This window comes from Oryzias melastigma, linkage group LG12, assembly GCF_002922805.2.
Source record: "Oryzias melastigma strain HK-1 linkage group LG12, ASM292280v2, whole genome shotgun sequence".
NCBI lineage: Eukaryota > Metazoa > Chordata > Actinopteri > Beloniformes > Adrianichthyidae > Oryzias > Oryzias melastigma.
The window spans coordinates 18,968,970-18,984,533 of record NC_050523.1 but is presented as its reverse complement, the minus strand read 5'-3'; the positions used below and the strand labels follow the sequence as shown (position 1 = coordinate 18,984,533).

General features: G+C 38.5%; 1 protein-coding gene across 1 annotated transcript in view; it reads left to right on the top strand.

Moving 5' to 3' along the window:
* lpar1 (lysophosphatidic acid receptor 1) overlaps positions 1-15,564 on the top strand; it is a 59,721-nt gene that overhangs the window by 36,171 nt on the left and 7,986 nt on the right. Inside the window, exon 4 of the mRNA XM_024299679.2 lies at positions 210-965. Within this exon, the coding sequence (XP_024155447.1) occupies positions 210-965 (756 nt within the window). The remainder of the gene's footprint in view (positions 1-209; positions 966-15,564) is intronic.

Here is a 15,564-nt window from a genome sequence, read left to right as displayed (position 1 = left end):
ATGTTGGTTGGAAACACTGTTATCAGTTTATTTTGCAGGACTATGAGTGTTTTTTTAATCTATCTCCTGGAACTATAAACTTTGAGATTGAAAAATCTTTTGAGAACATTTTCAGAACTTGCTCAGTTTTCCAACAGTTTTATTTACCACCGAAGTTAACCAGGAAGTCTAAGAGGCTTCTAAAATACTTGTTTATTTTGTCATTTCAGTAAGCACTACTCCCACCATGGATGAAGACCAGTGTTACTACAACGAGACCATTGCCTTCTTCTACAACCGCAGTGGCAAGCACCTGGCTACGGGCTGGAATACCGTCAGCCGGCTGGTGATGGGCCTGGGCATCACCGTGTGCATCTTCATCATGCTCGCCAACCTTCTGGTGATGGTCGCCATCTACGTCAACAGAAGATTCCACTTCCCTATTTACTATCTGATGGCCAACTTGGCAGCTGCGGACTTCTTTGCCGGACTGGCGTACTTCTACTTGATGTTCAACACCGGACCGAACACGAGGCGCCTCACCGTTTCCACGTGGCTACTGCGCCAGGGCTTAATCGACACCAGCCTGACAGCGTCTGTGGCCAATCTGCTTGCCATTGCCATAGAGCGACACATCACAGTGTTCCGCATGCAGCTCCACACACGGATGAGCAACCGGCGCGTGGTGGTGGTGATCGTCATCATTTGGACCATGTCCATAGTGATGGGAGCCATCCCCAGTGTGGGGTGGAACTGCATCTGCAGCCTCAAGTCTTGTTCCAACATGGCGCCACTCTATAGCAATTCCTACCTGGTCTTCTGGGCTGTGTTTAACCTGGTAACTTTCGTTGTCATGGTGACACTCTACGCACACATTTTCGTCTACGTGAGGCAGAGGACCATGAGGATGTCACGACACAGCTCTGGACAGCGGCGCAACCGAGATACGATGATGTCTCTGCTGAAGACGGTGGCCATAGTCTTAGGTAAGACCTACTAATCCATCTGGTAATCCATTAAGTGTCTTGTCTACTGAAAGGCTATTGTTATAAACTAAATGGTACAAAATTTATATAGCAAAAATTGAGTATATAAAATGTATTGTGAACCGAGAAACGTAATAAAAATAGTATCATAAGAGTTTTTATTTATTACTAGGTGTCATACTTAGTTCTGTCGTCTTTATGCTGAAATTTTAGATCTATTTTTAAAAACCAAGTACCGGTATTTATATTGGTAGTTTATATTTAAACAGGGGGTGCAAAGATGCAGGTTTGACAAAGAAGGCAAAACTGATAACACCCCCCCACACACCCTCCCCTCCCTCCCATGACTGTACCACCTATTAAAACTGCAAATATTTTGTAAAATATACATTTTCAAAAGAAAATAAACCTCTCAGTCGCAAATTTGCAAAGTATATGGTCAATAGTTAATAAATATTCTAACAGCAGTGACAGCTAAAATCTATATATAACTTTAGAACTGATTCCAAGTGACATAAAAATTCAGTATACAACCTCTTGAAATTTCTTCAAAAAAAAACAATGTAAGAGATCTTTTATCCACATCTTAAAGTTGAAGGAAATTGTTCTTTCCAAGAAGAAGACTCCTGGATATCAAGGTCCCAAGGATAATTTATTTTATGCTTTGTGGTTGAGATTAAAATCCTGTGGGATTACACCAAATATTGTAGGAATTACAGAAGGTGTTATTGGCTGAAAATACTTTAAATATCAATTTTAGATTTTTAAGTAAAAATTGGAAATAATAACATAATCTGAAAGTGTTTGGTAAACAGACAAGCATATAAATTGTAACTTTAAGCCTCTTTAAATGTCTGTATAACACAATGGGCAGATGTAGAAGACCATGTTACAAAACATGACTGAAGTTTAGTCAAACTCCATTTTGAGTCCATAGACCCTCAAATAAACAGGAAATCTCCCAGACAGATGATGTGACTCATACCTGCAACTCAAGATCTAAAAAAAATTGTAAATCGATGACATTTTTCTAAAATATGTCTGGGAATTTTGTAGTTTATTTAATCTTAAGATAGTGCGTAATAAAAAGTTGGTCAATTTAACCCCTTATCAAACAGGAGCTTGGTGCTGACTCAGTTTATACAGGTAACCTTGATAGCAAACATTCTTTGCTTTGCCATATATTGAATATCTTGATTCATTTACATAGATGAGAGCAGAACATTTTACAGAAACAAAGGTGGAGCTGCTTTAGATAATTAGACAATCTGATGGAGAGATGACAGCCGAGAGGAGGGAGTGTGAGTAAATGAAGGACGCATCAGTGACCCTAAATTTTAATAGTTGGCGAATACAAGAAACACTTATGAATTTTTTATATCACCATGTATCATAAAAGACTGAAATTACATACGTAGACTTTAATGTTTGCTTTTTTTGTTTGGAAAAAACTGTTAGAGAAAAACCATTTGCTCCAGGTCCTTCTCTTTGTTGACAAAACAATTCACCCACATATTCTACTCTGCTGGATGAGGGAATTTTTTAAAATATATATTTGACAGTTACATTTCGTGAAATGTAGGAAATTAGATTGGAGCATTAATGTTCTACATTGTAACTCAGAATTCGAAAGCGACTGAAATGTGAGCCTCTGCAATTTAAGATGAAGGCAAAAGAGTTAACTACTAAGTTATAAGATAAACATCTAAATGGCAGAGGTGGCATGTCTGGAGCCTCATGGATTGTAGTCCTCCACTCATGGAACCTTTTCTTAAAACCCACCCCAAAAAAACATAAACAATCATTAGACGAAAGAGCTTCAGTTTTGAGTTGATGGATTGATTTGTAAAGTGAATGTGGCGTCTGCACAGCATCAGAGACTAGGGAGGATTCCACTTTGAATAAATATTATACTGAAATAAGCTTTATTACATGTTTTAACAAACAATATGTTACCTGTATATAATACAAAATTATTTATAAAGTTAAATTCTTCAAGAAAAAAAGTTCAATGAAACAGTTATTTAGTAAAAACTGATAAAACTTAGGTTTTTAACATGTTCTTGTGGCATTTTTCTCATGATGGAGGACATGTATGGAGAAAATTAAGATAAAATGTTCTATTTCTAATCATGAATAAGGAGCGGAAAATTCAGTTTGGAAAAAGGGGCCTTTGGTTACATACAAAATGGCTTAATGTTTTCTGTATTTTTTGCAGCAGGGGGAGGGACTTCCAGCTATTGATCTTCCAGCGCCATATTTTTTTCTCTGTGGCCAGATTCTCTTGGTTTGAAAAAGCTTGTTGCTGTGACTTAAGTGTTACAATCGGCGGACCACGAGCCCCCTACTCCACTCCATTCCAATGTGTTCACTCGCAGACGACTGCAATTTATTTCCTCGTCTAAACTGGCACCTAGCTTAAATATGTTGCTCACCATTGTTGTTGCACCAGTAATGCTGGGTTGGAGGGGTGTGAGCTAGCGGGATGTATTGAAGCATATGGATGATGGAGAAGTGGGCATAGGCTTACCTCACATAAACAACCACAACTCAGTGGTGAATTTTTAACAAACTGTCGCTCTGCAGGAACTATGTCTTAGAAAACTACAGTTTTTTATTTTTTTTTATTTTGGCTAAAAATGGCACAAATCATTACTAAAAGATCATTATGAAAAATGATCAGAGTGGGACGGAGAGGATTTTCCTGTGAACAAGTGTAGATAATGTAATGGGTCAAGAAAATTCTTGGATAATTTGATTTTTACTACTTTTCCGTTGGTTACTATTGTTTTTCCTCTTACGTTTGTCCTTGAACAGCTTTCTCAATCAGGAAAGTATTACAAGACATCATCTGAATCTAATTTCTTATGGGCTCATGCATTGGAGTGACCAGACTCTCTTTTGATTAATATATCCTGAATGAAAGCTGAAGTACTGACCAAATCCGACAGCTTAACAGTTTTCATGTTTTTTTAAGTATCCAGGACTCTTTGTTATTGTAAAAAACAGAACAATTTCATTTTTTTTATTATTATTATTTTAAATATAAAAATATGAGTCAGTTGTAACATGACCAGTTGGCGACATAACAGCAGATCCTCTAAGGCGCGTTTGCCGGTACAGCAGGTCTAGATTTATGGAAAAAGTTCTTCTCATGACCTGAAGCAGGATGTGTTGGTCCCAGACAAAACATACCAGGGGATTCTGTGTGATTTGTCTTCTGTGTGCTCTGTTATCTCATCTCATTTCATTTGTTGTCTTTACTCCACACCTAATTCAAAGCAGTGGACAGCTATACGTGCTCAGTTCTCCACAATACCTGTGAAACTGTCGGAGTTCTGGGGCTGCGTGTTAGTGTAGTGGTTAGCGCTCGCCTCACAGTGAGAAGGTTAAAATCTGTATAACTTTTCTATGTGGAGATCACATGTTCTCTGTGTGCATGTGTCGGTTTTCTTTGGACCCTCCAGCTTCCTCCCACAGTCCAAAACATTCTTTGTAGGCTAATTTGTGACTCCTTTTTGCTCTTTTGTGAGAATGTGTAGTTGTAAGCCTTTGTGTTTCTCTGGAATGGAATTCCATCTCACCCTACAGAAACTGGGATAGGCTCCAGCAACTCCATGACCTCATAAGGGATTGAGGTTTAGAAAATGTAAGCATGTTGATTTCTATTTTAGATTTTTGTTGCATTAAAGTCTATATTTAGGATATGAGATGATCCATTTTCACTGAATTCTAAAATATTCCTTATCAAGAGATGTGTCATATTTGAGCACAATTTGAACAGGAGTATGGTTGGGAAACACTGGCGTTGTGGATCTAGCCTATAATGTTAAGAGAGCAAGTGGTGACTCGGCTATCTCCTGAAAGCCTCCTGATGTCACCCCTGGAGAGTATTATGAGCATGGTGTAGTCCTCAGGAATACCTAAAGCCTTAAGAATCACTTGCACCTGCACCGGGGTTGACCAGTGCAAGTTCTTGGGTTGACTTGGCCCGTGTAGGGTCAGAGAAAGGAGTGGTGGCAATGGTGTAAAGGTTGGATGGTTGACTTCTGATCAGAAGACTACAGGTTTGGTTCCCGCCTTGGCCGCCCATGTGTCCTTGGGCAAGACGCTGAACTCTATGTTGCCTCTGGTGCTTATACGTTGACTCCGGTGTCTGAGCGTGAATGACTGTAAAGCGCTTTGGGCCATACACCACTTACCATTTAAGGGGAGTGCAGATATATCTTGCAGTTCCCTTGAGGCTCATACAACCACCTTGGAGTGTCATGAGAATGGAACATACATGTGTATGTCATGCATGTGTTAACTGTGTCTCTAAGAGAGAGCCCAGGCAGTTGTGGTTTATCACTTTTAATACCTTGGTCCGGGTGATTGGCTGTTGGGTGTGGATTAAAAAGTGATAAACCAAAGTAATAAACCACATCTAAAAAATTAGTTTCGGTCACACAACCCAAACATTCTGTATCACTGCGCAGGCTTCTTTAAAAATACTTTTTCTTCATGATCTGGGCGAAAACAAGCAGTAAGAGGTGAACTTTCTCTCTGATCTGATGCTTTATTTAACCTATCGTGACGATCAGCAGTGTGATGAAGCTGAGACAGGGTGAAGGACTAAATGTGGCTAAGATGCTTTATATCATTCTTCCTGACAGTCTGCACCACTGCGCGGTTTTTCCGTTTTCCCGCATGCAGAAGTAAACACATACAGTATATCACCGCTCACCCCCACAAATGCCTTTTTTCACAGCATTGTACACATAACACTGATTCACATTGGGTTCAGATGGCTTTGGGAGATCTTGTTTTGTTTCAGTCACAGTGTAGCGCTGCTCCAAGAGGCTCGGTGGGCTGTGCTGCCAACTAGTGGTCGGGGGTTTAAGTAGAATACAAAAGTAAGATGCTGACCTACAAGTTTGCCATTTAAATAATTAAATATCGCCTTGGCAGCATTTTAAATCAATACAAATATCGCCAATTGAAGTATTGCGATATTTCCCTGAATCCATATTTTCTTACACCCCTATCTGGAACCCTTTGCAGTTTGGAAGTGAGGTCACTCTCCTGTGTTCACAACAAGTCCTACCTCCCTATCCCGTTTTTTTTGTTCTTGAATTCAGGGAAGTCCACACTGCTTTCCCGAATAGATTCCCACTCTCCTATTAAAGTATCATTGACCTTTGTTTCTTGGTTTTACATTATATTTTAAGACAACGTGGACATCAGTTCTGCCGTGGTTGCGTGATTAAAAACTAAACTCCCACAGTGGTTCGGGGTCCAGTTTTTCTCATCATCTGAGCAGATGATGAAATGGATCCCCTGTTGAATGCTCTCCTCTGACCACTCGTCAGTTTACTGAGAAAAAGGGAAGTCGTGGAAAGTTGCACACTTCCATATGTGGATAAGTAGAGGCTGCTACCATGCATACAGTCTCCCACAGTCACAAAAACCTCAAAATATAATAGACAACAGAAAGACATGGGACGAGATTTATTGCAATGGGAAAACAAAACCACAACTAAGTTTAGTTTTGTTTAAATAAAAAGATTTTTCTTCATCTGAAAATACTGTGCATGAACATAGTTTTACCACATTTGATAACAGTAGTACAAGCATTTTTTTTTTTCCAAGTTGACCAAACCTCATCTAAAATAGTTTCCTAATGTGCGGGTTTGATGTGCTGGCACTAAAGAAATTTGGATTTTTAAAAGAAAACTGCTGAGTCATGACTGAATGTTCCACTTTTCCAGGTGTAACAGAAAACTTTTGTTTGATTACCCCGCTTCTCACAGTCGATGCTACCTGGTACTAGCGCTTGTTGGAAGACGCTGTTGCAAATCCTGTAAATCTTGCTCCAAGCTTTTTCTATCACAGCTCCATTCCGATATATGAAAGATTTGGTGTCACAGAATTCTGGTCTAGCAGAAGCTGCAATTATCAATTTCTCCATTATTATCAATTTACCAACAGTAAGCCCTTCCGCTACCAAATCCAAGTCCCTGATGAGTCAAAGTTTGACCTGGTTTAACTTTAAAAGTGTGTTTAATGGCTATACGTTTTGTTCATATAGTCCAAAGCAAACTGAAAAAACGTGATGCATGAACGAGAGTTTTGAATGCAGAAACCTGAAGTGTGCACATGTTTTATGAGCCCAGTGTAAAGGTAGCATACGGTACTGAAGAAACCATTTGGCCCGGCCCCCCTGAACACTCTCAGAGATGCATGATTTTTTTTTTTTCCAGTCTGGCCATGCAACCCGCATAGATTGTGACTCTTTATTCCACTCTTCTGCAGTCTGTGCTCCTATCCGGGAACACGGGGGGGAAACTAGGGCTGGGCGTTACTGAGCCTTTGGGTACTGATACCAATCCAATACCGATCAATTTCGCCGATACCGATACCAATAACAATATTTTTTTTAAATGCAATGGATGTGACATGAACCTCAAAATCTAATTTGTTTTTAATTGCGTGAATGTTTTTTTGTAAGTTTTCCTTTTTTTAGATTACTTGATAAACATAAAAACAGAATTAGGACAAAATTTTCAATAAATGGAAAACAGTTTATTATAATCAAAAACCTCTTGAAATTAAGTAAAAAGTGAAGAAGTGAATGCAAATCAGTCAACAAACCAAAAGAAACAAGTACGTATACAAAATCAAAATCAAAATGTTTAACTAAAAAAGAAAAAAATTGGTAGAAATATCATTTGTAACTTCTTAGCCTTTAAATAAAACAATAAAAACAGTTAAAAAGTTACTTGTCAAAAACAATTCAGCTATTTAATATGCATGCTCTGTGAGATCTGCTGCTGAGATCTCAGGACTGATGAGAGAGGGGGGGGCAGCGACTCATCTGGGTCCTTTTCGCTGATACAGAAAAGCTTTAAACAACAAACACTGGCATCTGCGGGCCGGTATCGATCCGAAACCGATACCAACTTGAGATCAACACTATTGATATGTTGGATCGATCCATCCAGCACTAGGGGAAACCCTGAAAGTGGAGTGGGAATAGAAGAAAACTAATGTCTTGGCTAATGTTTGCACAAGCTTAACCATGAAATCCCTTTTGTCTGTCTAGAATTAGCAGTAATGAGTTAATAAAAGTAACATTGTTTAACCTGAACAATGAACAAGAATACAAACAGCAGCACAGAAAGACGTCATTATTTCCAAAACAATGGTAACAGAAAAAAGGGCTGGAAAACACAATGTAATAGTTATATGGTAAACGATTTGTAAAAATATATGTGAATTTATGTCTATATAAGTTAAATACTCACTAATACTTTAATACTTATATGCTGCACTTGTTTTATACTAGACATATTCACATAAAAATATATTTAAAAAATAGAAATATGAAGGAAGATCTTCAAAAAATGTTTAAACAACTTTCTTTTAAAGAAATATGGCAATTGGTGAGTTCAGAAAACTTAGCTTTACCTAAACACTTTATATCTCTCAAAGCTTCTTTCATTTTACACAGTTTCTAAAAAGTTATCAAAAAAAAACACAATTAACAGGACTTAAAACTTCCTTGATTGTCTTCTGGAACTACAAGCTGAAACAGTTTTTAGTCTTTTTAACATGTTCTTGTGGCATTTTTCTCATGATGGAAGACAACAATAAAGACAATTAAACCAAAAGTTACATTTCTAAGTATTTCTTTGTTTAAATTGTTTTGAATTGGGTACAGAGAAAAAAATGCTGTTTGAAAAGATTGTAGTTGTGATGTAGAAACTACAATCTGCGAGCCACATTCTCCCTGCATCCACGTGCAGACGAATAGATCCACATGCATCTTTGTTTTCCTCGTCCAAGCTGGAATTTGGCTGGAGATTTCCGATATTCCTCTCCATTTTCGTTGCACCGGTAAAGAGCTACTGCTGCTCTGCAGGACGTCATAATTAACAGACATTACTAGAAACTCTCTTCATGAATCTTTAATGATCACCTCATCCTATTTGTTTTTTACCCTGACCTTTCTCTCTTTGTGTTTTTTTTTAAATACATTTCAATATCTGGCTCGCATAAAGGCCTTCTATTAAAGATATGATTATCTTAAGGTCAGACTGCGTGAAGCCATGCCGTCATTTAACAAAACAAACAAACAGATGGCACATCTATGACTTCCACTTGCTTTAGACTCTCTGTACAAGGAACGGGTGTTTCCCCAATGATCACAGACTTTAATGTGTATTTTCAGGAAGAGGACAGAATATAAGAACTATGTACTCCGAATTGGTCTCCAACCTACGTGTCTGCAATGACTCCTCTGTAATAAATGGGTGTTTCCTGGCAAAGTGGGGGCAGAACCATTCAGGGCCACCCATAACCCTAAAGTTTCAATTTGTTGTGGGTGGAGGAACATGATGAAAGCAAAGCTCACTCACCTGTTTTCCTCCTTTTCTTCTTTGAGGAAGGCATTTGTTGTTTGTCAGATTTGGTGAAGTGTACTTAACATATTTTAGATTAACCGTTTAGATGCAGAAAAATTATAATTGGTTGAAATATTAGTGACTGCATTTCTTAAAGCAAGGGTGTACTCTGCAGCATAGCTTCAGCTTTTAAAATTATTTCAAATAATTTTAAATATTAAAGAAATTGAATTCAGGCATGTCAGCAAACATTGCAGCACAAACATATTAAAGTTAAACATGATGTTGTTTTTGTTTCTAGGAGCATACATTGATTTTTGTACAGAGGCGGAGCTACAGGGGGTAATCTTTGCCCCTCCCCACCACTTGTCCCCCAATTTTTGAGCCAATATTAATATCATTATTGACAAAAAGGAAGAAATCATCAATACACACTTCTTTAATCATTAGCAATAGGACCTAAATGCTGTTTTGATTAAAAAAAACTGTTTGTAAAAAACTTATTCTTGACCCTTTTATTTCCACTCTGCTGTTCTCACCCCCCCCCCTTCCAAACTCTTCTGCCCATCACTCCCAATATTTAGCTCCACCCCTGTTTTCATATGTGTCTCTTTCATTTTTGATCAGCGTTTGCAGATCGGGCGGGGTTTCCAGTAACTGTTTCTGACAGATGAATGTTCTGAATGTGAATTAGCAGCAACAGAAGATGCCCGACTAGCATTAGTAGTAACCTAATACCGCACAAATGAGGCTGCTGATGAGCGACCATTAAAGCTCCATACTTGTTGAAAAGAACAATTCGTTGTTGTTGGATTGATTGGTATGAGATATCTTCGTGTTTGGATTGTTACATGGGACTAGCTGATAACGGCATTTATTACATAACAGAGAATAATGCCAATGATAATGCAAAGCATCATCTTATCAAAGCAGACTAAGTGCTGTGGCATCATCCATTCATAGGAACGTTTCAGACGTCATTGGACAGCTTCTCCACACGTCAGGTGAAACTTTTATCTTCTCGCAGGACTTCAAGCTCTCATCGGTGAGGCAGGTGCGAGGTTTGGACTTGATGTAGTTCATGTTGAGGATATCTGTTCCCACATCCGTGTTTATTCAAAGATGGATACTCCTCCAAGTGCACCTGTAACTGTCAGCAAGAGCATTTCGTGATCGAAACTCAGGTTTCTCAGGTGTTGGAAGGGTTTTAGAGCCATGACACACTGGTGGAAAGTGACGTAGTCATGGTTGGCAAGGATCCTTACAGGGTTAATGTAAAACCATACATTCTAAACTTCTGGTATTTGTGTTGCTTGTGTTGTTTTTATTGTGGCTTTAGTTTTTCTTAAGAAAACAAATTAGTGATACACTGATAAACTCTGAGTATATTTTCCCCCCTTTCTTTTAAAGACATGGTGGAATCTGAGTGTCTGGGAATGTCTAACTCCAAACCATCAGGTCTTCAGACTATCACTGGCTTTTTGTGAAGGCAGAGGGAAAAAAACTCCCTTGCATTTGAAAGGACCCACTGTAGTACCAGTCAAAAGCTTTTCTCTCTGGCCATTAGATCACCATGACACCACTACGCCACTGCATACACCACAAGCCTCTTTATCGATAAACGTAAACAATTAGCTACTGAATGTGAACTTTTATCTAATCTGTGGTGTGTGTGTGGAAGGACTGATGTGGGACGAAGGAGAAAAGAAAAATCAGATCCGTCTGCAAACAAATGGAAAATCACTGAGCTATCTCAGAGACATGTGAGTTGTGCCTGGGACCACAGATGAGGAGAGGAGGTTAACGGAGAAAATGAGGAGTAAAACGGGGAAATATTAGAGAAAGACGAATAAGTACGAGTGCAAAAACATACCAAAAACAAGAGCTCTGTAGAAATTGTACTAAAGCAAGTAAAAATTCCCCATAATAATTCAAGATAGCAAAGAGTTGGGGATACAGTATGCTAACTAGAGTCATTACTAGGGGTTTGAGAAAACATCTATTCAGGGAAATATCGCAGTACTTTGACTGACAATTCTTGTATCGATCTAAAATGCTGTCAAGACGACATTTAATTATTTATTTATAAGCAAACATGCAGTTCAGCGTCTTATTTTTGCGTTCTACCTAAACTATCGACAGCTAGTTGGTAGCATACCACACCAGCCTTTTTCAGCAGCTCTACATAGTATCAAAACAATACGAGATCTCACGAGAACCATCCCGTCTTAGATGTGAACCGATGAGCCTCGTGGTCGCTGTGGTTGTTACATAGCAGAATGGGACATATCCAATTTACAAATGAATACCAAATTGAGAATCTGTGCCAAGTTCATACTGGTATCATAGAAAAGGGCAGATTTTGGTGCTTCGTGGCTCTTGTAAAAACGAGTGAGACCATCCAGACGTATAATGTTCTGATTAGTAAATAAAATTAATTTCACCATTTTATTCATGTGAAAGGTGTGTTATTATTTAGATAAAGTTTTTCCTAAGTCATAATCCTTTTTTTTTTTTTAAATATTGTCTCTGGTACTATCTTGGAATATATCTGGTTACGTATCATGTACAGTGACACAGTATTGGGACACACGTTTCCTGACACATGTATCGTAACATACGTATCGTGACACATGTATCGTAACATACGTATCGTGACACAAGTATCGTAGCACATGTATTGTGACACATGTATCGTATTGTACGTATCGTGACACATTTATCAGGACACACGTATTGGGACACGTTTGTGACACGTGATGGGACACATCTACAGTAACACACGCACAGTGACACAGGTATAGTGGCACATGTATCATGACACATGCATAGTGATACACATATCATGACACACATATAGTGACACATATCGATACTGACACATGTATCGGAACAAAAATGTTGTGACACATGTATCGTGACACATTTATCATGACACATGCATAGTGACAAACCTATAGTGACACAGGTATTGTGACACACATAGTGATACACATATCGGGACACACGTATAGTGATACACGTATCGGGACACACGTATCAGGACTTATGTATAGTGAGTGACACAAGTGCCTATAGGGTGCACACACAAACTATGCTCTGATTGTCTAATTTTATAATTTCACACACTTATTCACTTGAAAAGTGCTAATTAACCCACTGCACAGTGCCCAGGGCTCAAGAGGGTTGGAAGGGAAAAAAAATCTGTATGACACACCTGTGTTTCACCCTTACTTACCCTCATGTTTTACAAGTGTTCAGTACAACCTGTCACTCACAGCACGATAGAAGAAAAAAATATAACCGCTCACTGATCGGTCTACGACCTTAAAATTTAGTATGGGCCACCTGTGTGTCCCGGACAGATGTGCCCATTATTTGCCTGCAGACAGCCCGTATCCACTCATAAGGGGATAAGGTATAACTTTAGGGTCTTTGCTCTTCAAAATTTATGTCCATTGTTAGTCTATGCATAATCACTGATTATACATTTGTTCTTATGAACACGACCTCAATGAGATCTAATAAAACAAAAATACAAAGTAAGGAAACCTCTGACATATTAATATATATTCATTCATTCATCTCCTTGACCGCTTCTTCCCATTCGGGGTCGCGGGGTGCCGGAGCCTATCCCGGCTACTGATGGGCGAAGGCGGGGTACACCCTGGACAGGTCGCCGTCTGTCACAGGGCCGCACTCACACAGCCACACCTAGAGACGATATAGAGTCACCAATCAACCTATGAAGCATGTTTTTGGACGGTGGGAGGAAGCCGGAGTCCCCGGTGAAAACCCACGCATGCACGGGGAGAACATGCAAACTCCACACAGAAAGGTCCCAGCCGGGAGTCGAACCGGGGCCTTCTTGCTGTGAGGCAAGAGCGCTAACCACTGCTCCACTGTGCAGCCCTATTAATATATACAAGTAGGCAAATACTGATAAAGAAATGCAATACAACCACCTGTAACTGAATTTAATAATGGTGTTTGCAACATTGTTTAGTGTTACCCTCACTGAACAAAAGCTAAAATATTAGTCAAAAGGCCAAAAAATGTAGCCTTTGGCTTTGTAGACAATGCAGCTACAGTGTTACATACTTCTACTCATTGTTTTTACTCAACTTTTAATAGCAATACACCTCGTAACCATATAGGGAGGTCTGTAGATGCTGACATAGAACAGAAAACAGTCCTAACCCTCCCCAAGTTTATATATGAGTCTGCATATTTGTCTGTATTTTGTACTTCTTTGATGACAGCACCGCCATGCACCTGAAAGCTCGACAACAAGCGTGCAACAGACATGGTGATGAAAGCACATCGTTCAACGGCAAGTGTCTGGCAGATGAGAGACAGAATTCGGCTCTCTGTTTTTCTGTCCCAGTGATAATGTGTGTCTGTTTATCACATGAGAGGCAGACGAGGGCGGAACTGCCGATCCTCCCTTCTCCAGGCTTGAGTAGTAGCAATGATGACACCATCCATTTAGATTGGAGTTCAGCTGTCTTTAAGGAAGGTGAAACACTGAGAAGTGGCTGTCAGACACGGTGATTCCCCGCTGCAGGGAGTCTTCCTGGAACTGTTGTGAAAAGGGTCAAATGGGGAGGAGGAGAGATTTCTGCATCAGCTGACCTTTTTCCGACTGTAAAGTTAGTTGCCTAATTCAAACCCTTCTGTTAGCATTCCTTACACTTAGAGTTGACACTGCAGAAGAGGTCATTGTGCTGTCATGTCAGCTTTAACAAAGTGAAGCTGCTCACATTTGAGCTGTCTTTGGCTAACAGAGGAGATTGTATTCTGCTTGTTGACTCTAAAACAAGCCCAACTTTACTTTAACCCTCGCGCCCTCTTAAGGGGTCCAGATGACCCCACCCTTAAATTGATGTGTGATCCTTCCCATGACAAAGGTGGAAAGGATTTTATGAACAGGTCACCAGTCTGCTGCATATAATATATTATATTATAGTATAGTATAGTATAGTATAGTATAGTATAGTATAGTATAGTATAGTATAGTATAGTATAGTAAAGTATATTATAATGCATTACGTTACATTACACTACACAACATTACATTTTATTATATTGTAATAGACTAAATTAAATTACAATATATGACATGAGTTTTGGGGTTTTTTGCTGACTTTTTTACAAATTTGTAGCCAGCAGCAGATAGAATATTGAAAATTTGTCATCAATGAACACAATTTCTGCAAGAATACAATTGTAGTCTAAAGATGAGCCTTATCTGGTCAAAATATCAATTAAAATGTTCCTGAAAAATAAAAAAGATTTTAAAGCTACTTTAAACTAAAGATTGTACGTTAGAATAGTCATAGCGTCTAATGCAAACAGAAGCCATCTCTACTACAATGACACATTCGGACATATTTTAGCAACTTTTTTTAAAACTGTTTAATGGAGCATCTGTAATTTAGAAAAGAAAAAACGCAAAGGTTTATCACTATTTTCTGTAACTAGTTAAAAAAGCATTGTAGATTTTCTGTGAAAATGGCTTTTGATAATGTGTGTTTTAAAATTACAAGCAAACAAAGTCGATCAAGATAAACAGACTAACCGCCTACATTAATCCATATAACTCAATTTATCTGTTTCTGTGGCTGACCATCTTAAATCCCCGTCATAATGGCAATCTGAAGGAATATGAGACATTACTGTAAAAGCCTTTGTCCAAACAGATCTGTTGATGATGATTGTTGAATTGACTCAGACAAAAAAGGGAGACAAATTAGTAATGAAGGATAAATCTGTGCTCTCCAGCCTTTTGCAGGTCATGGACCAATTTAATGTCAGGTTTTTAGACATATACAAAGCTAAAGACAGAGTCTAATTTTTCTATTTTTTTTAGCTTCCAGTTTTATTTTTTATTTTTATGGTACTGTTCATCTTCATCCTTTATGAAACATCTGTAGCTTGCTTTAACTGTTTCTCCACACTAGATTTTATGTAGGAACCATTCAAATGTGATGTAGATTTTCCTTTAATACATCTGTCAAAGTAGAAGCTGAAAAAATCAGACTTGTTCGACTTAAGGAGCAACAAATTAAAGTAATAAATGTCAATTACTGTTTGAGCAACTTTATTAACAGCATCCTCATAACTTTAGACATCCGGTTTTTGAATATTCTGCCTTATTTTATTTTGTCTGTCAAATGCGGATTTATTTTATTTTGAAGTTGAAGGCCGTTTTC